Here is a 25,439-nt window from a genome sequence, read left to right as displayed (position 1 = left end):
TCCCAGCCGGATGCACCAACACTGGCTGCCACTCAGTCCAAGCTTTCTTAAATCAACCTCTTTTTGCCACACTGAAAAAATAGTTTACATTTTGAAGCAAAAGTTTTTGTTATTCATTCCAGTTTTAACAGGAAAGATTAACAACCATTTGCACAAAGCAGTGGGGCAGAGGTTGCCTAGTAAGGGAAAAAGAAAGGTGTTGAAAAGTTGAAGCATATTAATTTGGTTCTCTTAGATAAAAGCAAAGAAAAGCAGATAATATAAACTGAACCAAATTCAAGAATGAGAGGCAAAAATAGGCTGACACTTTTAAAAGGCTATGAGCTGGAAGACTACCTATACCTATAGTTCTCTCAAATATTGCCAAGTTGTGTGCTGAGAGAAAGCGAAATCAAGACACCTGAAGACACAGTTGATTGAAATCACTGAATTCAAGTGGGACTAAAAAGTTTTGATAGTTTGGTCTCATAACATAATCAAGACCTTATTTCCAGAAGGTAATGATGTGTGTTTAAATACCTATAGATCAAAATTCCTAAATATGTTTTGATACAAACAATCTCACTAATTTTTTTAAGTTCTAGTCTTAAAATAGTTCTGAAATAATGATGAACATTATTCAGATTTCTCAGGAGTAAATATTTTTCAGTTAACCCAGCAGTTGAAATTCAGTGCTATAAAGCTCTTCAAAAAACAAATACATATGTTTATATTTATTTAATTAAAATATTTTCCAGGTTCTGTCCCTGGAGATTCTAATTCAATTCGTCTAAATTGAGATGCCTGATATCTAATGATCACTGTACTAGAGGAAGTGAAGAGCAACACAGTGAAAAAACATCTATCAAATAAAGTTTTCTCAAAGTCTCTGAATGTATTAGATTTTAGAGCTTGAAAGATCATTAATATAAAATTAAAATATTTTGTTTTATAGGTAAAGAAACCAAAATTCACAACTATCTGCAAGCAGGCAGGCTGACACAACTGTGCCTCCATTTGAATCTTTAGATGCTTGGCCAACTTGGCTGGCTTCTAACTTGCCCCAAAGTCTTCAGTTGATGAACAAATAGTGTCTCAATCTAAATGAAGGTATTTTAAGTGCCAAAGTTAAAAACAAAATACCCAGTCCTTAAATATCTCTACTGTATAGTAGTGATATCACTCCCAAATCTCACCGTTTATATGTCATTTCAAAGTACCTTATTAATATAGAAAAACAGCACATCTATAATCAATACTCAACTGACAGATATACTTTCAAATTCATAATATGGAGGGGAGAAAGAAAATGCCACATTCCATTTTAGAATTTATTGTTCATTTAAGTGAGAAAGAACTAAAGACAAATTGGGATTAGTAGCTATAGTACTCTTAATATTTGTACTCTGGCTGAATTAGAAATAAGAAAAAACTACATTGTAAGTTTAGTGTCAGTGTGTAAGGTTCCAGGTTTTGCTTTCTAACAATTCTTCTAAAACTGCTCCTCACTATATAGGAATGCCAAGGAAAGAGGGAAAGAAACCATTAATTTCCTTTTTTTCCCTATAAAGTCTAATTCTCACCTTATCTTAAATAAAAACTTCTCTTGGGTAGGACAATGGAAAGAGTTATGCTGCTCATCATTCTAACTTGTTAAGTTTTACCCTATGGGAAGAAGAAAACGTATCTACAAATTTATCCCTACTGCTGTACCCTGTATGGTGGCCATGTGGAAATGGGGACCAAAGCAGACGTTTGGCATCACTGACAGTCAAACTTACTCTCTTGTAGGGGTTAGCGTGGAAAGAAAGAAAGCTATAGGAGCTTGCCAAAACAAACAAACAAGCCACAATTCTCTCTAACTTAGAACATCAACTGCCCTTAATAAATTTTGGGGACCTACTTAAACAAACAAAAATCAACTCCTCCTCTACTCCTAGGAAAAAAATTCCTTTATCATGTAGTTATGCAATGCATAAAACCATGTCCCAGCTGATATTCTGTAGCATTGGCTTTGGGCAAAGTTATTAAATGAGCACACTGTTTTAAATCCTCCTTGGGCCCTGGCTCAGGGGTTGATCATCGACCTATGAACCAGGAAGTCATAGTTTGATTCCCAGGGCAGGGCACATGCCAAGGGTTTCAGGCTCCATCCTCAGAAGGGGGCATGCAGCAGGCAGCCAATCAATGATTCTCTCTCATCATTGATGTTTCTCTCTCTCCCTCTACCTTCCTCTATGAAATCAATAGAAATATATATAAAATAATAAAATTAAATAAATCCTCTTTGGTCTTCCCTCTACAACTTGTGGCCCATAGTAAACTACTCTCCTGCTTACTAAAACAGTTATGAATGTACTCTGACCATACTCTGTATAAAGACAAAGCCAATAAAATATTAGTAAATCTATTTATAACTGATCACAAAAAGTAAATTTAAAAAAAGCTAAATACTTGTTATAAATGCTGAAAAGACATTTGGTAAATTCCTATTTTCACTTCTAATCTAAAGAAAAAAGTCCAATAAATTAGAAATAAGGTATTTTCATATTATGATTAAAATATTTATCAAACAAATGGTCAAAATCATACTTAAGAGTGCATAATACATTGAAGATATCCTTATAAGTAAAGAATAGGATAAGGACAAGGACCTGCTAGTACCACTTTCTAACACTGTTCCTTAATTTTTAGCCTAGGGATTCTCAGTTGGAGGTCCACTACAATAAAATAGGAAAAAGACAAAAAGGAAAATCTTTCCTGAGGGACACAAATCACTTAAATAGAGAGATATACATGCTAATGGTTGAGATGATTCAGTATTATATTGTCTAATATGTATTCTTCTAAATCGGATTTATGAATTCAAATATTGTGAAATATAAATAGATTGGTCAACAATCTATAGATTGTATTTATTTATTTTTTTAAAAATATATTTTATTGATTTTTTAACAGAGAGGAAGGGAGAGGGATAGAGAGCTAGAAACATCGATGAGAGAGAAACATCGACCAGCTGCCTACTGCACACCCCCTACTGGGGATGTGCCCGCAACCAATGTACATGCCCTTGACCGGAATCGAACCTGGGACCCTTCAGTCCGCAGGCCGACGCTCTATCCACTGAGCCAAACCGGTTTCGGCTATAGATTGTATTTATTGACAGGAAAAAGAAATACTACTAAAAAATACATCAAATCATTTTCAGAAAAATGTCCAAGTACTGTGATTACATATATTTACTTCTTTGTATATATTTTAAATTTCCTTCAATAAAAATATATTACTTTTATATACTATATTTAAAAAAACAAACAAATGTTATCTCAAAGAGATAATTCAAATTTAAATTTCTGTTCTGAATTTTCTAGGTACTATAAGCCCAGAATATGATTTTAATTCAAATGACTTTTTAAAAAATTGATTGCAGAGAGAGGAAGAAACAGGGAGAGAGAGATAAAAACATCAATGATGAGCCCTAGCTGCCTTGGCTCAGTGAATAGAGAGCATCAGCATGTGCACTGAAGGGTCCTGGGTTCAATTCCAGTCAGGGGCAGCTTGATCCTCAGCCCTGGTCAGGGTGCATGCGGGAGACAACCAATCAATATGTCTCTCTCATATCAATGTTTCTCTCCCCCTCCTTTCCACTCTCTCTAAAAATCAATGGAAAAATATCCTCGGGTGAGGATTACAGAGAGAGAGAGAGAGAGAGAGAGAGAGGAAGGGAGGGAGGGAAGGAAGGAGGAAGGAAGGTAGGTGAGAGAGAATCATTGATCGGCTGCCTCCTGCACATCCCACATGGGGGATCGAGCCCACAAACCAGGCATATGCCCTGACAGGGAATCAAACCATGACCTCCAGGTTCATGGATTGACACTCAACCACTGGGTCACACAGGCTGGGTTCAAATGATACTTTTAATGAAAACAATGATTAAAAGTATCTGAAATAAATTTTTACTACAATAACCCTATTCTTCAAAGAAGGACTACAGAGTCAGCAACCAATGAGGTAAATAATAGCATATGGTTCATATTAAACATATAGGTAAAAAAAAAAAAATCAATGGAAAGGGTCAAAGGTTATCAACCCAGAAGAATTCTTTTGGACTTAGTTTTTATTCTTAACTTTGATATTTACAGAGTTCACATAGTTTATTACACAGTAACATTATGTTTTACTCTGTGGCTTCTTCTATATACATATATTTATATAAACTTGTACATGTGTGTATGCGTATAAACAAGGATTATTTTTAAATACTCTTTACTATCAAGGCAAAGAAACTTAACAAGGACTTCAAGAATTTAAACACAATTTTGAAGAAACTGACTTTGACAATAATTCATGTAGTTATTGCCTATACTTGAAAAATGGCCCTTACATTATTTTAGTCCTAAACAGACATTGGACTATACATGTAATACCCAGACATTTAAAACATCACTAAAGCAAATTTAACTTTGGAATAAAATTTTTAAAAAGTAAATCAACATATCTAAATTAATTATAACTATTTACTTTAAATGAATTCATCATTTTATATAAGTTAAACAGGCCAAATTAAAAAAATAAAGATCCTAACTCATCAAACTTAAGGAACATTCAGGATAGAGTATAATCTTAAAATTATTGTTTCTATTAATCAGACCATTTTCTGACATGCCATAACCAAATGTAATAAAAGATGCAAAGTGTACCACTTCAGAATGAGACTCGGTATTTAAGACTATCAATTTGTTTAAACATTGACACAACACAGATCTGTGCAAAAACAAGTTGTCGCCTAAGATGAATAAGATTCTGAATATCAGATACCCTCCTCACTCAGAGAATATAAGACTTTAGTGATTCCTGAGACTAGACAACCGTAAATATTTGTGTCCCCAACAAACAATACTTCAATAACTCCCTTTCCCTTTTACAGTATTTTGTTCCCCTCATTATATCAGGGGAAAAACCTCAATTAGGTGACAAAGATTTTTAATAACCAACATCCCTTAATTTTCTTTTTATCAAGTAGGGTGTTCCTAAGGCTGAGGGTCATCTGCAAATCAATACAAATGTGAAGCCATGGAGAGGCTCATCTAAATTATCACCAGTGAGCAGCAGGCAACAAATATTCAAACCCAGAAATTTTGACTCAACACTTTCTCTACAGTGCAACAGTTCTGCATAAAAATGATAAGGCATTGAAATAAGGTTCAATCTGAAAATGATGTAGAAGGAAAAGAGATCGACAGACATGAACGTAAGGTGTCTGATTATACCAATATCCGTACTTACGTATCATACCTCTGCAGTGGGGTCACTTTGTTCTTATTCTTATCAACTGAACCCGTAGACAATTGAAGAAAATTGGGGTTTAATTTATATAATTCTTGTAGTAGCTTCTGTTCATATTCTTGGTGTTTACCTGCCTAGTGGAAGAAGAAATTAAAACTGCAGTGGGGTTCACAAAATGGTTGGTATAAAATATTGAATTATTAAAGATATCCTAAATAATATATGTAAAGGTTTTGCATGTCAAAGAAACCTGTCAGGAGGGTAGCACAAAACTTTTTCTACACCAATGAAAGTTCTTCCAACAAAACAACAAACTAATATATTCCATTAATAAAGGCATTTCATCAACAACTTGTGTAGAAAAGTGTATTAAGAGACAATATTTTTGCTACCTAAAAAACCTACTTTTAAACCCCATCTCCATATAAAAATTAAATATTATAATAGGCCATTATTAAGTTTTCTAAAGATTACTGAAAATCAGTCAATTTCTTTTTCTCGATTAAAATGTTTATGTTTCTACCTAACATTTCATGTATTTTAAACTCTAGACCTGGGGTTGTCAATTTAGAAACAGCCACTTTGATTTTGTAAATAAAGTTTTACTGGAACAGTCATGCTCGTTCATTTATGAATTGTCTATTATTTATGAGTTGTCTATGGCTGTTTTTGTGCTATAAGAGCAGAGTTGAGTAATTGCTACAGAGACCATGTGGCTGAGAAAGCCTAAAATATTTATGAACTGGACCTTTACAGAAAAAGTCTGGCAATCCCTGCTCTATACAAAATAAAGAAAATTCTGTATTTACTGTAGTTGGTAGTTACATATCAGAAGGCAATGTCACAAACATTATGGGAGAAACTAGGCAAAGACTGACTGGAAACTAGTCATATATGAAAATACATTACAATGAAATTAATTTGAATAACTTTTACTATATGCCCTGGAATGACATGTTTACTTACCTTCAGGATTGTTAATTGCTTTAAAAGTGTGGTCTAAATGTTATGAGAAAACCAAAACCAGAACAGAAAAGATAAAAAAATAAAATAAAATAAAATAAAAATAAGCAAGGGCAGGGCAATATCATCTAATCGTGCACAATTGTATAACATATACTGCACAATGCATCGTTCCCTGTTCTGAGAGGGCTCTTGCCTGTTTCAATTGGATCTGTAAATATTTCACAGGATCTCTGAATTTTCAATTATACAGTAACAAAAAGAAAATTTCCTGATTTTTGCCATGATATACTTGTTCCACTTTTATTTCTACTTTGAGAAAGCATTTTAACAAAGAAATCCTTTTACAAAGAAAATTTAAACTCAGGTATAGAAGAGCAAGATGAAGTCTGGACAACAGTATGAAATGAATTTTAAAGTAGTTACTAAAAGAAAATACAGTTAGATGTAGATTTTACATCTTTAACACATAAGAGCCTTAAAAATTCTTTCTGCAATCAATACTTCAACAGACATTATGGTGTTCATTGGCCACAAAGAGTTCAAACTGATATTCAATTGATTCTACAGGGGCATTTCATAAAACAGGTTAAATCCCATTACAAATTAAGTTCTAAGGGATCGTCCATCCATTTCTTAAATTTTTTTCTTTATTTTTCTATTACAATTGACATACAATGTTATATTAGTTTCGGATGTCACCCATTTTCTTCTGTTCAACGCTCTTTAAAAATGAGATAAAATGGAGCTTAGAAAGTCTTTGATACAGAGATTTTCATTGTAATAGTACCTGTGAGTAAAACACATTCTCACTAGTCAAAATTCAGTTTGAAATAGCTAAACCTTAGATTTAATCCAAGAAAGCTGCAGTAAAAAAAAAAAAAAAGATCTAAAAGCACTTATTGGATATAAGAAATAAATTATTCCACAAAGATCATAAAGACAACACTGTCAAGAAATTCCAATGTATTTAAATAATGGGATTTAATCTGCAATAGTTCCAAGTTAAAAAGGGTATTATTTTATTTTATTTAACAATCTGCTCTTAAAGGAACCCCTACTAGACTTTTTCTAGTTTGACCTGGAGAATGAAAGGTAGCAATCAATGCCCCCCACCTTCTAAATGAGAAGTATTCCTGCAAAAGTCCACAGCAACAATCTGAAGTCCTCATCTATAAAAGGGAAGTGCAGCATTGTGCTTTGGTATAATCCTCATTTAATATGCCGCATAGTCAACATTTTTACTTGTAAAGACATGTTTATACTAAAAACTGAAAGGAGACAGACAGGAGAAGAGGAAATGTAAAAATGAACATAAAATAATAAGCCTTCAATTTACCCTTTACAAGACTTTCACGGGAGGGAGAATCATTTTATAAAAATGTGAGCTTATCAGCAATATTTGCTAGAATATTCTTTTCTAGCATGCTCTGTAAAGAGTAGAGGTTAGGAAGGGAAACCACAACTCATAATTACAGTATCACACTTAGCTGTCATTTTGCTGACATTCCCCTTAAAGTAGCATTTCCCAAAATGCTTTCCTTGGTCAATAAAAGTTCCAAATGTACATTCCTATCTTGGGTATGTTTTAGCATATTAAAGACTCTGAGAAGTCCTGTAGGAAAGAAAACCTATTTATCTTCATTAATCTAGCATTTTCAAATTTAGTGACCCAAAGACCCATTTTTATTGTAACAATATAATAACTGACATTCCATAGAACACAGTTTAGAAAATGCTACTTTAAAGTAATGCCAATTTTAAAAAAATAAAACCCCCACTTTAGCAATTTTAACTTATAAAGAAGAATCCTCCCTTTTTCTGCAAATTTGAGAATTCACAATACGTGACTACCTGCATTTCCTCTTTTGTGAAGCTGGCCGCCTCATCCCCCAATTCATGTAGATACATGCAGTCAGGCTTTGGACACTGCATATTTTTTAAGAAGTAACTGCAGTATTTTGTTGTACCTAGAGATGCCTGCAGGAAGAGGAGGGGAGGGAGAAAAAAGGACCCAAAATGTAAAATGACACCACAATGAGAATTTCCATGTTTTGTGTTTTCACTTCACCTAAAATGAGACACAGACATAACAAAACAAGAAGTACAGCTATGAATACTAGCGAAATAAACTATTACTAGCAGGATTTATTAAAGATGATGCTCATTTGGAAAAACTAAAGAAAACATCTCGATCTATGGTTTCTAGGACTTGAGCATCCAAATCTTCTTCCCTAGCCATCAGAAGAGAGACAAAATCTGTTGCATGTTATGTGTGGGTAGGCAACTTCCTTTTTCTAATTTTGCCATTCTTCTTCCATTTATATAAAGCAGTAGAGGCCTGGTGCAGAAAATTTAAGCACTGGGGGGAGAGTGGGTATGAGTCCCTCAGCCCAGCCTGCACCCTCTCGCAGTTCGGGACCCTTCAGGGGATGTCTGTCTGCTGGGTTAGGCCCGGGAGGATTAGGCCTAAGCCAGCAGGTGGACATTCCTCTCATAGTCCGGGACCCCTTGCTCCTTACCGCCTGCCTGCAGCGGAGATGGGAGAGGTTCCTGCCACCACCACTGTGCTCGCCAGCCATGAGCCTGGCTTCTGGCTGAGCGGCGTTCCCCATGGGGTAGCACACTGACCACCAGGGGGCAGCTCCTGTGTTGAGCATCTGCCCGCTGGTGGTCAGTGCGCATCATAGCAACTGGTCGTTCTACAGTTCCGTCAATTTGCATATTAGGGTTTTATTATATAAGATTGCTTGGTGGGACCCTTCACTCAAACATGAATTGCTAAATGTCCAAATATTTAATGACAACAAATTAGAACTATTATTTATTTCTGATAATAGATTCATTTTTTACACAAAATATGTAAATATAGGAGATTTTAAAAGATTATCCCCTAATATTGAAAATGTTTGTTCATACCTGACAAAACAGGACTTTACATAAGTCAGCAGTAAACAAACTAGCTGTCATAGGTTGGTATGGATGCCTAAGAAGCAATCTTTTAAATAGCCACTCTTCAAATGTAATATGTAAATGCTAGGTACTTCTCTCCTTACTACATTTTATCCCTTCCTCTTTAAAACAAAATAAATCAAGAGGATCATATTACCTTAAGCGTTCTGCCATCTACCACCACATTGTTGACACACTGTATGGCTCTGAGTGCATCTTCTGACCGGATATAGGTTACATAAGCACTGGCACTTGGACCCTAAAGTGAAAACCCGCTGTTATTACTTTCAAATTCAATAAAAACATTATAAAAAAATTATCTTGAAACTTGCCTAGGAAATTCTAAAATCCTTTACTACTTACTATCATTAATAATAATCACAATAATTATAAGTTGTAGTAGCTTTAATTAAACCATATACTAGCTCATTGTAAAGCAATCATACTTAATGAATTTTATCTGTTTTTAAGTAGACTAAAATATGTATGAATAAAATATCATGTATGAATAATATATCATCTTTGGTAGCTCAAATGGTTAGAGCGTTGTCCCTATATGCCAAAGTTGCAGGCTTGATCGCTGGGCCAGGGCACCTGCCCAGGTTGTGAGCTTGATCCCTGGTGTGCGGGAGGCAGCTGATCAATGATTCTCTCTCACTGATGTTTCTATCCCTCTCTCCCTCTCCCTGCCTCTCTGAAATCAGTAAAAATATATTTAAAATAAAATAAAATGAAACTTATGTGCTTTGCCCTCTCTGCTCTTTTTTTTAAAAAATAACCCTTGGATTGGCACTTATTCTTTTAAAGTCATCTAACAAACTTTGAAAGTTAGATTTTAAAAACTAAGATTTGAAGACACTGTGTCAAATTATGTTCTCCCCAAAATCAATGCACTTTGCAAGAACAATCTGTCTGCTAATAGCAGCATAAGAAAGATGCTCTATAAAGTTTTCAATGTCTGAAAATATTAATTAGAGATCATTACCTAATTATTAGACTAACAACAGACTCAACTTCCCCTCCCCTTCAAACCACCAAATCTTTGTTTTACTACTTCCCTATTATTACTAGCAATTCATTGTTAAGTCCTGGAAGAGTCCAATCAATGAGCACCAAAAATTGCCTCACCCCATCAACAGAGATCACTATACTATTTAAGTCCTTGACCCTCAAGCTTTCTAATCACAAAAAATAAATTTTCCTTCTCAACAGCCCAGATCAAACCCCAACCATAGGAAAGGTAAAAATCCCTATAGTTAGTTACCTGTGAACCTGCATATGATGTGCTATTATTGATGACAACTTTATGTATTTTACCAAACTTCCCAAAATATTCTGGTCGTTTTAAAACCTATAAAAGAAGAAGAAATAAGGTATAAACTGTCCCTATTTTCATCAATTTTATCCTTATAATGGGTACATACACTCTTCAGTGAAAGAAAAATAATTTTTAATATTTTCTAATAAATGTGACTATTTCTTAATTACAATTTGTGTGGTTAACCTACAGGAAATCATCAACAAAATCTAAAAGCTATTTTTTATTGACCTACTAAAAAGAAACTGAGACTCATTAAGTTTGCTATTTTCTATTATGTTCTAATTTTTGTACCTATACTCTATGGGAACTTACATTTTACAATATTCTTAAACACAAAACAGATAAGATATCCTGACCATATTTTCATTAATAGATGATCCCTGTAAGAAATTATTTCTCAAAACAATAACCAAAATTATGTACTAAACACAGAGATAAGAATTCAGGGACCTGAGTAGAAACAGTCCTCTCATAAATCTATTGTATATAATACCTGACATACTAAAGCATTATTTATGAGCTACAAATTCAATATGGTAACAGAATGCTCCTCAAATGTCAATGCTTTATGATTTATCACTGTGTGTGTGTGTGTGTGTGTGTGTGTGTGTGTGTGTGTATTTAGCTTCCTTATGTCCATCAATTTTATCATTTCTCCAATTTTTTCCCCTCTCTTTTCCTGATAATGTGTGTAAGGTGATAGATTAGGGGGGCGGGGAGGAAACAAACAACAACAGTTGGGGAAAAAATTTATACATTTCTTCTCTACTACCTTCATGGTTATTTCCCCTCATATTTGTGATCATCTTATATACTCATTTAGCTTCTCTTAAAAACTTACTCGCTAAGTTGTGTGTGAGTATTTCCAAGTGTTTGGAAAGAATGCTTTGCATACACTTAAACAGACATGCGCAGAAAACTTTCATTGAAAGAGAGCTTGCTGTTTGAAGAGATTGTAGGAAAAGTAGGTCTATAGGTAAATTTTAGAAAAAGAACAGACTGTAATTTCGAGATATTTGCAAATCATGGAAAGGTTTTTGTATCAAGGTACATACTGGCAAATTAGCCAAGTTTATATATGTTCTGTATCAGAATCGAAGCTTTATGAAATAGTCTATGACTGGGGTGTCATTAATTCTTAACAGTTTCCAACTTAATTAATATACAGTTGACCTCTGAACAACACGATTTGAACTGTTGGTCTACTTATATACTAATTTCTTTAAATAAATATATTGGAAAATTTTTTGGAGATTTGCAATGTGAAAAAACTCACAGATAAACCATGTAGCCTAAAAATATAAAAAATAAAAAGAGTTAATGGCTATCATCAACAAATCAACAAACAAGTGCTGGCAAGGATGTGGAGAAAAAGGAACCCTCGTGCACTGCTGGTGGGAATGCAGACCGGTGCAACCACTATGGAAAACAGTATGGAGTTTCCTCAAAAAATTGAAAATGGAACTCCCATTTCACCCAGTGATCCCACTTCTAGGAATATATCCCAAGAAACCAGAAACACCAATCAGAAAGGATATATGCACCCCTATGTTCACAGCAGCACAATTTACAATAGCTACGATTTGGAAACAGCCTAAATGCTCATAAGCAGATGAGTGGATTAGAAAACTGTGGTACATCTACACAATGGAATACTATAAGATGCTATAAAAAAGAAGGAACTTTTACCATTTGCAACAGCATGGATGGACCTAGAGAGCATTATGCTAAGCGAAATAAGCCAGTCAGAGAAAGGTAAGTATCACATGACCTCACTCATTTGTGGAATATAATGAACAACATAACTGATGAACAAAAATGGATCCAGAGACAGAGAAGCACCAAATGGACTGTCAAACCTCAGAGGGAAGGCAGGGGAGAGCAGGGATGTAAGAGATCAACCAAAGGACTTTGTATGCATGCAAATTAGCATAACCAATGGACACAGACACTGGGGCGGTGGGGGCTTGTCCTAGGGGGTGTGAGTGGCAGGGGAGGAGTTGATGGGGGGAAAAGGAGACATATGTAATACTTTGAACAATAAAAAAAGAAATTAATAAAAAATAAAAATAAGAGGTATATCATGAATGCATAAAATATATGTAGATACCAGTCTATTTTATTATTTACTACCATAAAATATACACAAATCCAATATACAAACTTAAATTTTTCAAAACATGCAAACACAGACCATACATAGTGCCATTCACAGTTGAAAGATGCACTGTTAAATCATAACTGCATAAAATTAACTACAGCACATATTGTACTACTGTAATACTTTCATAGTCACCTCCTGTTGCTACTGTAGTGAGCCTAAGTATTACAAGTATCTGCTTAAAATGCCATGTGATGCTGCTAATCATCTCTGTTAGCAGTTGTCTAATACACTGGGTATCAGTAAAAAGTGATCTCTCGAGCTTCTTGCTTATTTTCCATTGTGTTCAGTGCAATACCATAAACAATGAATAACACCATGGTACCCATATGAAGTGCCACTAATGATGCTGGCAGTGCTCCCAAGAAGCAAAGTCATGTCTTTAACAAGAAAAAGCTGAAGTGCTTGACATGTGTCATAGACAGAGGTCTGCAGCTGCAGTAGTCCGCCATTTGGAGGTAAATGAATCCAGCACAAGGACCATGTAAAAAAAAAAAGGAATGGAGATTTATGAAGCCCTTGCTGCAGCTGCATCAACACTTGCAAAAACCTTGGACTTCTGAAAAATAACTTTTATCTTGTATTGAAAATGCAGCTTTTATGTGGGTACAGGATTGCTGTAAGAAAGGTATACCTATAAAAAAGCAAAGTCATTATATGCAACTTAAAGCAAAAGAAAGGTGAAGGAGCTAAAGTTAAATCTTTTAAAATATATTTTTATTGTTTTCAGAGAGGAAGGGAGAGGGAGATAGAGATAGAAACATCAATGATGAGAGAGTATCATTGATCAGCTGTTTCCTGCATACTCCCTACTAGGGATAGAGCCTGCAACCGGAGCATATGCTCTTGACCGGAATTGAACCCGGGACCTTCTATTCTGCAGTCCAACACTCTATTCACTGAGCCAAACCAGCAAGGGCTAAAGTTAAAGAATTTAATGCCAACAAAGGATGGTCTGATAATTTTAGAAAAAGAGTTGGCTTAAAAAAGAAGTCAAGATAACGGGAGAAGCAGCTTCTGCCAACCAAGAGGCAGCAGACAAGTTCCCAGATGCCATTAAGAAAATAATTGAGAAAGGATATCTGCCTGAAGAGGTTATAATACAGATGAAAATGCCCTATTCTGGGAGATCGGAAGAGGGGAAATGCCACAACAGATATTAGTAAACAAGGAAGTAAGCTCCAGGATTTAAGGCAGGAAGTGATAGGCTAACTCTACCATTTGTACAAATGCATTCAGGTTTACGATCAGGAATGCCCTTATCTATAAAGCTGCTAACCCCCGCCTTGAAGGGAAAAGATAAACAGAGGCTGCCGGTCATTTAGTTGTACAACGAGAAGGCCTGGACAATGAGAACCCTTTTCTGGATTGGCTTCATCAATGCTTTGGCCCTCAAGTCAGGAAATACCTTGCCAATAAGGGACTGCCTTTTCAAGCTCTTTTGATTTTAGACAATGCACCTGGCCACATAGAACCCCATCAGATTAACAGTGAAGATGTTGAAATGGTCTACTTGCCCCCAAACACTATGTCTCTTAACTCAGCCTCTAGGTCAAGGGTCACAAGGATCTTTAAGGCTCATTACACCCGGGACTTTCTGGAAAGGACTACCAATGCTATGGAAGAGAACCCTGATAGAGAGAACATCATAGAAGTCTGGAAGGTTCCACCACTGAAGATGCATTGTTGTTATAGAGAAAGTTGTGGAAGCCATCAAGCCCAAAAAAATAAATTCCTGCTCAAGAAAACTGTCCAGACGTTGTACATGATTTTATGACAGAGCCAATAAAGGAAATCACTAAAGAGGTTGTGAATATGGCAAAAAAAAAAAAAAAAGGGTGAGGGGTGAAGGGTTTTAAGATATGGATCTTGGAGAAATTAAAAAGTTAGTAGACATCACATTAAAAAAATTAATAGAAGACTTGATGGAGATAAGTGCTTGCAAACCAGAGCCAGACACTGAGGAAGAAGATGTAGAAGCAGTGCCAGAAAACAAAGTGACATTAGATAACCTGGCAGAGTGTTCCAATTATTCAAGAATGCTTTTGACTCCTTATATGACATGGGCCTTTCTATGACACAGTTGAAACCAAGCCAAAAAGTGGAAGAAGGATTGGTACCGTACAGAAACATTTTTAATGAAATGAAAAAGCAAAAAAGCCCAACAGAAATTACAATGTATTTTTCCACAAAGTTACACTGTGTGTGCTTGCCTCTCCTTCCATCTTTTTTGCCTCTGTAGCCCCTGAGAAAGCAAGACCAACTCCTCCTCTTCTTCCCGCTCCTCCTCAGCCTATTCAGTGTAAAGGTGATGAGGATGACGATCTTTATGATAACCCACTTCTGCTTGATGAATAGTAAATAATCCACATATCCTACAGTTAATAGTCTCTGCTGTGATGTGTGTCTTCGTGTGAAAAATCTAATGTGTACAGCAAATACGTTAGTATGAAACATTTTTGTGTCATAATTGTCATTATTGCCTAAGTGATCATTGTGTAGAACATCACATGCAAGACTTGCATGGAAGCAGATAGCCTATCCTTACACAGGCATAAAGTGAGGCATAATTTTATAATATAAAATAATTTTTTTATTGTTTTATAAGTTTGCTTTAAAAGAATTCCATTACTATATAGTATGCCTCTCTCGTATTTGGAGAAAGTGCAGATCAGCCTATCGTCACAAACAGTTTTTTAAAATGTAACATTTCTAATACTGTTGTTAATTGCTTACTATGCCTAATTTATAAATTAAAGCTTATCATAGGCATGTATAGAAAAAAAATAGTGTACAGGGTGGGGCAAAATTAGGTTTACAGTTATTTGTATGGAAAATAATAATACAAGAATAAACTGTTTCATATACTCACAACTGTAAATCTACTTTTGTTCCACCCTGTATGCAAGGTTTGATACTATGTCAATTCAAGCAGCCATTGGGAGTCTTGGAACAAATCCCTCACAGATGATAAGGGAGAATATTGTAAATAAAAACAAATCACAGATTCTAAAGAAGAGATAGAAAACTTATAATCCAAACTTCAGATTGAGACTATGGCTTAATGTTACCCAACCTTCAGGTACTGCTCCATATACCTCCTCCAGTTCTATAGATGACCAGATCCAGGATGTATTTAAAAAATCAAGTACAGCCCTGGCCAGTGTTGTTCAGTGGGTTTGAGCGTCGGCTTGCACACCAAAAGGTTGGGTTTGATTCCTGGTCCAGGGCAAGTACCTGAGTTGTAGGTTCATTTCCCCAGACCTGGTCGGGACAGGTGCAGGAGACAACCAATCAATGTGTCTCTCTCACATTAAAGTTTCTCTCTCTCTCTCTCTCTCTACCCTTTCCCCCCTCCCTCTCACTTTCTCTAAAATTTAATGGGAAAAAATATCCTTAGGTGAGGATTAACAACAGCAAAATCAAGTACAGTGACATCTAATAAGAGTTATCAAATCAAGATAAAATTTCCATGAGTTTACTGGAGTAGCAGATCCAAAAATGCAAAACTAGTTTCTAATCAATAAGATTATTAGGAGTGAAAAGAGGCTGGTAAATAAAAAAAAAAAAAAAATGTGCAGTAGCAAGAGTGCCCTCTGGTTAGGAAAAAAGGCAGACCTGAAAGAAAGAGAGAAGGGTTGATGAAAAGTTGTGGTGGCATTCAAGGAAATGGTCAAGGGTGAAGTGGCATTGTGCCTGCCAGGAGATTTAAGCACTAGCTTAGAAAAAGGAAAAATTGGCCCTGGCCAGTTTTGCTTAGTGGATAGAGCATCAGCCTGTGGACTGAAGGGCCCCAGGTTCAATTCCAGTCAAGGGCACATGTCCGGGTTGTGGGCTCCATCCCCAGTAGGGGGCCTGCAGGAGGCAGCAAATCAATGATTCTCTCTCATCATTGATGTTTCTATCTCTATCTCTCTCTCCCTCTCCCTTCCTCTCTGAAATCAATAAAAAATATATTTTAAAATTTTTTAAAGAAAAAGGAAAAATTGGCTGCTAAGGATAAATCATAGGTCTAAAATGAGCTCTCCTCTTCTTTTTTCAATGATGAGAATCACTGATCGGCTGCCTCCTGCACACCCCACATTGAGGATCGAGCACACAACCCTGGCATGTGCCCTGACTGGGAATTGAACTGTGACCTCCTGGTTCATAGGTTGATGCTTACCACTGAGCCACTCTGGCTGAGCAAGTTCTCTTCTTAATATCTCTTACAGAAGAAGTGTTTTCCCATATGAATTCTAGACCCATCCTTTTCGCTTTAGAAAGAACCTGGTCTCCTGAAGATCATGTAGCCCACTAATGCCAGCATCCCTGGACCTAAGGTCCTAGTAATTCTTGAGTTGCCACTATACTTATTGTCAATGGTAGAGCCTTCTCAGTAAAATCTCGCTCACTTTATCCTCCTCGATACATAGTAAACTCACAATCAATAAACATTTATTATTCTCTCTAAATTAAATTTTATAAAATCCATTTATAAAGTTTAGACTCCTTAAATTTCCTCTTTCTGGGGTCATTAGCTTACTTAGCCAAGTCTGATGATTCCCAACTTCCTTCCTTCGTTACAATCCACCCTCTGATTGGAATCATGATGAGTATTACTTCAAAATCTTTTCAATGGATATTTAGGCAGATCCCTGAAATCCAGCTCTCTCCTACTAAAGTAAACACTGGCTATCAATAAGCTTCAATCTGCCTTCCCATTAATCTGGTATATCAGAAACTAAAAATTAGTAGATGTATATTCAAAGGTATCAGGACTAAAGTTAGGAGTTCAACATTACCCTAATAAGGCTGGTGGTGGAAGGAGAGAAAAGATGTAATAAACAAAAGGGTTAAGATCTCCCCTGTCTACAAACAAATGTCAAAGAACTGGTACATTATTTTCTTTTCATCAAATTCTTCCTCTTTCCAGAAAATTGGCTTGAAATGAATGAGTAAAGAATGATGATACAGTATAACAACAGTTCTATAACTGTTCTATAAATAAGAACTACTATTGGGACAAGATTTAAAAGAATACAGATCTCTAGTAAGTTCATGAAACTGCATCTCCACTGCTGGTCCTTATAAAGCTATAGAAAGTAGTTGAGTCACATGTTAGCTTTAACAGCAAAACAGAACTATTATCAAAGTTTCAGATTATTAACACTAAAGGAGACTTCAGAAATCTAGTACAACTGCCTAGTTTTACAACTGAAGAAAATGAAGCCAGAAAAGATTTTAAAACCTACCTAAGATCACAACTAGTTATTGGTTTCTTAGTGATTATTTTAAAATATTTCCCATTTTCTCCTAAGTTTCAATATTTTTCATAGAATTCTGCAGTTGGGCAGGGTCAGCTTCTTTCCCAATAAGAGAAGCAAAAAGAAAAAAATGTCAATTTGAGAGAAAAAGTAGAAGAGGACTTACCTCTGGGTCTGCTAGGCGCTGAGACAGACCTACGACAAAGACGAGGTTTTTTTGTACAACACGTACACTTGCCAAATGTTTACGATTTTCTGATATTTTCTGTTTTCTCTCATTTTGTTTCTGTTTTTTCTCATTCTTTATCCTTTGCAGTTCTTCCTGGGAGAGTGGTTTATAAACTGCTGGGTCTTCTGGATATGGCTTTAAGCATAAAACAAACAAAGAAGTTAGCATTAAATAAATATAAAAACTATACAAATAACAATTATCAAATTCTGGATGATGGATAAGTGGTTATTTGTTACATTTTCCCTTTTCTGAATCTTTTAATTGCTTAAAATATTTTTATTTAATAAAATTTAAATGTTAAATATATATGTGTAAGTGAAAACAAAAAAATGCTCAAATTTGTGATCACACATTAATAATGAAGGCAATTAAGAAAGTGAGATTTCGCCCTAGCAGTTTGGTTCAATGGAAAGAGAGCTTTGGTCTATGGACTGAAGGATCCCGGGTTCAATTCTGGTCAAGGGCACATGCCCGGGTTGGGGGCTCAATCCCCAGTAGGAGGCATGCAGGAGACAGCCGGTCAATGATTCTCTCTCACCACTGATGTTTCTATCTCTCTCTCCCTATCCCTTCCTCTCTGAAATAAAAATATAAAATAAAATAAATGATATTTCCCTCTATGTTCCTCAATTTATACTAATAATATCTTAAGGTCTCCAAAAACCATGTTCTCAAATATTCAGGTATATCCTGCAAGATATAAGCACCCCATATCATTAGATTCCCACTTTAAAAATCTGAATCTATTTGGTCCTATTAGGCATACTCCAACTTACTTTTGAGTGAGAAGCATATATAATGGCCAACTCCATAATTTATCTGACTTTTGCATGGCCTAAGAACTTTCAAATATAATGTCACTACCACACATTTTAGGACTTCAATAAATATGTGCCAAATGAACACCAAGTTAATCTCTAGAAATCAAATTTTAGTGCTGCTAATTTTCTTTAAAAAACACACACACACACAACAAAAACTTATTTCAAAACAGTCTCTCATTTTTATTTAGGGAACCAAATGATTAATGATCTATTACAGTAAGTTCAATATTTTAATCAATGATGTAACCTTTCCCCATTTAAGTTTTCTCCCTCTCTCCTCCACTCACCTTTCTGTGCTTAATAATCTCCTTTCAAATCTTTATCTGCCCAAATGATTTTAATCCCATGAAACTATGAGCTACAAAGGCACAAATATAAAAATGAACTACATATACAGCAATTAAAATACCTTTCCATAGGATTACTTAAAATTTTCATTTGAACTACATATAAGGCAATTAAAATACCTTTCCATAGGATTACTTAAATTTTTCATTTGCACATGGTAAAGTTGTTTTCTACCAAAGATTTCTGGCTAGCTCTTTTTGGAGTGCTTATCACTAAATTAATTTGAAAGCTGTTGCTCTGCACTAACATCTAAAGTGATAATCCTCTCCATGAGTGGATCAAACATGGGCATTGCTCCTATCCTAGTTCCACTTCAAAGTGTGGTCCATGCACTGTGTTTTACCAGTCTATGATAAGAAAAATACAAAAGTTGAGAATAAGCATTTGAAAGCATTTATAACAAGATTGCCACAAATTTATGAACATCACCAGTGGACTATGCAGAATAAGATGTTTATCAGTGTGGTTATTATTGAACTTAGGTGGCTAATCACAGGACACAAGTTTGGAACTAGGCATGCATAATAGGGCCTTGTATTGGTCCTCAACAGACTTGGGGCATGGGAAGTGTGTGTGTGTGTAGGGGTGGCGGGGGGGGGGGGGGTTACAGTTTCAATTCTGATTCTTCATCAGAGATAGTCTGAAAAACACTGATGTAACTTTTTGATACTCAAATTCTGTAAATATGAAGGATTTGACAAGTACTCAAAGATTTTTTTCCCTTTGCTAACATTCTCTGATATTGTAAAATCCTGATAAAAGATTATGCAAAGTAATGTAAAAGCAAAAAATGCATAAACACACACAAAAAAGGAGGATTGATAAGTAACAAAATTAAGTTGCAATATCAACTCTCATCAAGTGTATTACTGATGCAACACTGGTTATCCTAGTCTTTCTTCTGTGTTATTGCAAGTTTTTTTCAATGAAAATATAATTCCATTAAGCTTCAAAGTCAACTCTGATAGAAAAATACTGCCTCATAATGTAAAAAACAACAATATAAGAGAACAAGACAAAGTAGTTTGCTATGATTTACCCTCCATAATATCTCTTATTACAGCAACTTACAGAAAGTTATACTAGCTTTTTTCATCTTAATGTATTTGTGAAACTACATTTCTGTTGGTAGACAATATAAAATATGCTTATTTACTCTAAACAGAAAGGCAAATATACAAAATCTTATTGGCCTTAGGTTGCCTAAAGTTTTCATAAAAAGTTAGGAACACATGTATTCCATGATGCTTCCTCCTGCACACACACACCATAAATATCTATTCTATGAATCCAATGACAGAAAATTAACAAGCTGATACAATGAGGTGATGAAAGGAAGTAGACCGAAGATGAAAGATGAAGCATGATTTTAATAACTGCAGAAAAAGAGTGTGACTCATGAAGCTAGTAACAGTAGTACTAAAAATAAATATAAAGAAAAGTATATCTGATACACTTTTTGACTGAAACACATAAAATTAAACTTTATTTTCTAGGAATATAGCATCAAATGAAAAATTACAAGCAGAAATTTTTTCTTTAAAGATACTACTATGTATTATGTATCAAACCATTAATGCTAAATAGGGTGTCTGTGAAGAAGCATTATTAAAGTATAAAATATTTTTAATAGTGTTAATTTGGCAATAAGTTGCCAAACTACTAATTAAGATGATTTGTAGTCTCTAGTGTAATCACTTAATTTCTTTCATATGTCTAGTATGTTCCCACTTTTATTCCTAATGTATTTACATGTGTCTTCCCTGTACTTTATAATCAGACTTGCCAAAAGTTCCATTATTTTATTCGTCTTTTCAGAGAACCAGCTCTAAATTTTATTGAAATACTGCTTTTCTTCTACAGGGTGTCCCCCAAAATTGTATACACACTTTGAATAATTATTAATTCCAATGGGTTAAATTTGAAAAGAAACATCAACTGAGCGATCGAAAAATATATGTGTATACTTTTTTTAGGACACCCTATATTTTACTAAATTCTGTTTACTCCCTATCTTAATAAATCCCCATATTTATTCTTTTTCTGCTTTCTTAACCTGAAAATAAGTTTACTTACTTTTGTTCTTCGTTTTTAATAAATGCAGTCACAGCTCTAACTTTTCCTCTTGCTAAAGACAATGAAAAACACTATAAAAAAACTTAAAATCAACATCTTAAAAACAATAATGATCTGCAATAGAGAAGTTGCAAGCCAATTTTTGGATGAGAGTCAAAATCCAAAGAGAAAAGTGAAAAATCTGAGTAACAACAAACCGGGAGAGAGGGACAAATGGGGGGAAAGGGACAGCATTCAAAGCCGAAACCAAACAACCCTAGAGAAGATATGCACCCTGGAAACCAAAAGTCCTTTACGCTTGGCCTAAACAAAGACTTTAATGCCTGAAACATCCCTGATGCCAACGAATATAGGACCCCCCAGAAGTCAAATCAAAGCCTCTCTAGAGGATGGCATATCTACTCTGGACCTTGGAGAACCAGGAAATAATTCAAAGACAACAACCAAGAAGCAAGCATAGGAAACCACACATACCCTAACATGTAAAAACCCAGGGTCCATAACGACCGACTGAAAGCTCAACCGAACACCGGAAGTCAGTCCTGCAGTCAGTGCTGGGTTGCTGTGGTGACACTGATTGCCACTGGTGTGGGCGTGGTGACCCAGCACAGACTGCCAAGGGGCTACGGATCAGGCCCGGAGAGAGGCCCGGAGAGGCAGGGTCTGATCCGCAGCCTCCGTGGCAGCTGTTGACCAGCTGTTGCCTCTCTCTCTCCAGGCTTCGTCAACAGCCATGCCTCTCTTTCTCTCCGGGCCTCCATGGAGGCTGCTAATCAGACCCACCTCTCTGATCAGGCCTGGAGATAGGCCCGGAGACACTGACTGGCATAAAAACTGACCAATCAGAACCAAATCTGGGTCAACTGTGAGGAGTCAATGGCTGCCTAGGAGGCGGAGCTTTTGACACTGACTGGCATAGAAACCGACCAATCAGAACCAAATTGGCCGGCAGGGGAGGGCAGTTGGAGGCGAGATCAGGCTGGTAGGGGAGGGCAGGTAGGGGCGATCAGGCAGGCAGGCGGAGGCAGTTAGGGGCAACCAGGCAGGTAGAGTGGTTAGGGGCGATCAGGCAGGCAGGCAGGCAAGCGGTTAGGAGCCAGTGGTCCTGGATTGTGAGAGAGATGTATAACTGCTGGTCGGACATCTCCCAACCAGATTGTGAGAGGGTGCCGGCCGGGCTGAGGGACCCCCCCACCATGCACAAATTTCATGCACCAGGCCTCTAGTAAAGAAATTAAGTTAACATGAATGATGACCAACAGGAGCATTCCTCACAGACCAGCTACTAGAATTATTGGACACAGATTTTAGAACAATGCTTATCTGTTTAAACAAATATAAAACAAATCAAACCGTGACCCCCTGGTTCATAGGTCGATGCTCAACCACTGAGCAAAATATTGTTTTAAAAATCTTTAAAACTTAGAAAAATGATAAACCTTATTCATGAACTACATAAGTCAACATTTTTAAGATGTCATTTTCCCTCAAATTGTTCTGTTTATTCAGTGCAATCTCAATTAAAACCAAGTAGATTTTTTTGTACAAAATGATAAACTTATTTTAAAAACTTATATGGAAATGCTAAGGACTTACTGTAGATACTCAAAATAAATTATCTATATATAGATATCTATATACTAGAGGTGCAGTGCATGAAATTCGTGCATGGGGGTGTGTGTCCCTGAGCCCAGCCTGCACCCTCTCCAATCTGGGACCCCTCAAGGGATGTCCGACTGCCCGTTAGGCCTGATCCTACCAATCCAGGATTGCTGGCTCCCAACTGCTCGCCTACCTGCCTTCCTGATTGCCCCTAACCGCTTCTGCCTGCCAGCCTGATCACCCCCTAACCACTCCCCTTCCAGCCTGATTGATGCCTAACTGATCCCTGCCAGCCTGATTGATGCCTAACTGCCCTCCCCTGCAGGCCTGGTCACCCCTAACAGCCCTCCACTGCAGGCCTGGTCACCCCTGCAGGCCTGATCGCCCCCAACTGCCCTCCCTTGCAGGCCTGGTCCCTCCCCATTGCCCTCCCCTGTTGGCCATCTTGTGGTGGCCATCTTGTGTCTACATGGGGGCAGCCATCTTTGACCACATAGGGGCAGCCATCTTGTGTGTTGGAGTGATGGTCAATTTGCATATTACTCTTTAGATAGTATAATTGCCCCTAACCACTCTGCCTGCCTGATTGCCCCTAACTGCTTGCCTGATTGTCTAACCATCACCTGGCCAGTAGCTTTGGCACACACTGACCACCAGGGGCCAGACGCTCAATGCAGGAGCTGCCTAGCTGCAGTCACTTGGCAGCAGCAGTTCTCAGGTGATGCACCCCAGAACTAGAGAGGAGGGAGCCCTATTCCTTGCGATTCCTCTTGTACTCCGGGACCCTTCAGGGGATGTCAGAGAGCTGGTTTTGGCCCAATCCCCACATGCCAGGACAAGGGACCCCACCGGCCGGAGGGACCCCGCTCGCTCTGCAGATGCCCTTCGAGCCAGCCCAGGTGCAGCAGGCTGGGAAGGGACCATGGGAGGTTGGCTCCAGGACATGTCCAGCACGTCTCGCCCAGTCCTGCCCCGCTGGCCACCACCTGGGGCCACCTGCATTAGTCCCTGCACCGAAGGGACTAATTAATTTCCTTTCAATGTGCGTGAATCCGTGCACCAGGACACTAGTAAAAAGAATAACAACATTGAAAGATCTATTATACCATATTTGAAGCCTTAGAGTAATCAGGACAATATGGTATTGACATAAGGATAGATGTAATTATCAATGGATGGAATACAGACTCTAGAAACAAATGTACACTTTTATGGGCAATTGATTTTCAAGAAAGAATCCAAAATCATTCAACAGTGAAGAGACAGTTTTTTTTCTAGAAATAATGCTATAACAATAGGATATCTGTGTGGGGGAAAAAAATCTCAACCCTTACCCCATATTTGAGCCATTGTAGTATAATGTGATTACATTTCCTATTCTGTACAAATATTTTGTTTCTCTAGTTATTAACTGTGTTTTGTCTGATTATATTTGCATGTGTTTATTCAACAATCAAATCTCCTCCAATTGCTGAAATGGCCTCACAAGACATTTCTTTTGAAAAATATCAAGTATTCTTTATCTGGGGCACAGCTGTCATCTTTTCACATTATCCAAGAATCCCATTGCTACTCTGATCTGTATAACTTGTCCCATGTATTGTTCTCTCTTCTTCATTCCCTCATGTTGGTGGGGCATATCCTCTAGTACAGTAGAGTTCCCTGAGAGTGTGTATGAAAGGTAAAAAAAAAATTGAGACCTTTCAAGCCTGAAAATGTCTTTTTGTGTACCTTTTTCTCACACTTAATTAACACTTGACAATATATGGAGTTCGATGATGAAAATAAATTTCCTTCAGAAGTGTCCAGCTTGCTTTTGAGAAGTCTGACATGATTCTGATTCCTGGTCTTTTATGTATGACCCTTGTTTTTCCCCCCCACTTCGGAAGCTTGCAGAATTTATCTTCAGTATTCTGATATTTAAAAATAAAAAAGCTTGTGCCCGGCACTTGATGGGACTTCTTAATCTGGGAAAATGTTTCTTTGGTCCTAGGAATATTCTTCAATCATATTTTTTACAATTTTCCTTCTGTAATACTAGAACACAAACTTATTTGGTATTTGACCTCTTAGATTAATCCTCAAATAAAGCTATATCTTCTCTCAAATAATCTATCATTATGGTAGTTTTGCACTACTTTTTAAGAGCTCTTCTCAACTTTATCTTCTCTTTCCTTGAGTTAATTCTGCTATCGCATTTTAACTGTCAATCATGATGCTTATTGTTCATTAAATTTTTAATACTATCCTGCTGCTGTTTCATGAATGCAATATCTTCTATTATTTCTGAGATTAAAATAATAATACCTTTGCTAAGGTTTTCATTTATTTGGCCAGTCTCTGGTTTCCATATGAGTCAATGTTGTATGGTGCTATGTCAGTATACCACCTGTGTTCCTACATCTGCTATCCCCCCAGGTATTTTTCTCAGAAATGCTGCACTAAAACA

General features: G+C 36.6%; 1 protein-coding gene across 1 annotated transcript in view; it reads right to left on the bottom strand.

Moving 5' to 3' along the window:
* CNOT4 (CCR4-NOT transcription complex subunit 4) overlaps positions 1-25,439 on the bottom strand; it is a 157,201-nt gene that overhangs the window by 49,515 nt on the left and 82,247 nt on the right. Inside the window, exons 3-7 of the mRNA XM_008150503.3 lie at positions 18,075-18,272; positions 10,445-10,531; positions 9,338-9,439; positions 8,083-8,208; positions 5,266-5,399 (exon numbers count right to left, since the gene is read on the bottom strand). Of these exons, the coding sequence (XP_008148725.1) occupies positions 5,266-5,399; positions 8,083-8,208; positions 9,338-9,439; positions 10,445-10,531; positions 18,075-18,272 (647 nt within the window). The remainder of the gene's footprint in view (positions 1-5,265; positions 5,400-8,082; positions 8,209-9,337; positions 9,440-10,444; positions 10,532-18,074; positions 18,273-25,439) is intronic.

The sequence above is a fragment of the Eptesicus fuscus genome, chromosome 14, assembly GCF_027574615.1.
Source record: "Eptesicus fuscus isolate TK198812 chromosome 14, DD_ASM_mEF_20220401, whole genome shotgun sequence".
In the NCBI taxonomy this organism is placed as follows: Eukaryota; Metazoa; Chordata; class Mammalia; order Chiroptera; family Vespertilionidae; genus Eptesicus; species Eptesicus fuscus.
This window is presented reverse-complemented; position numbering and strand designations above follow the sequence as displayed.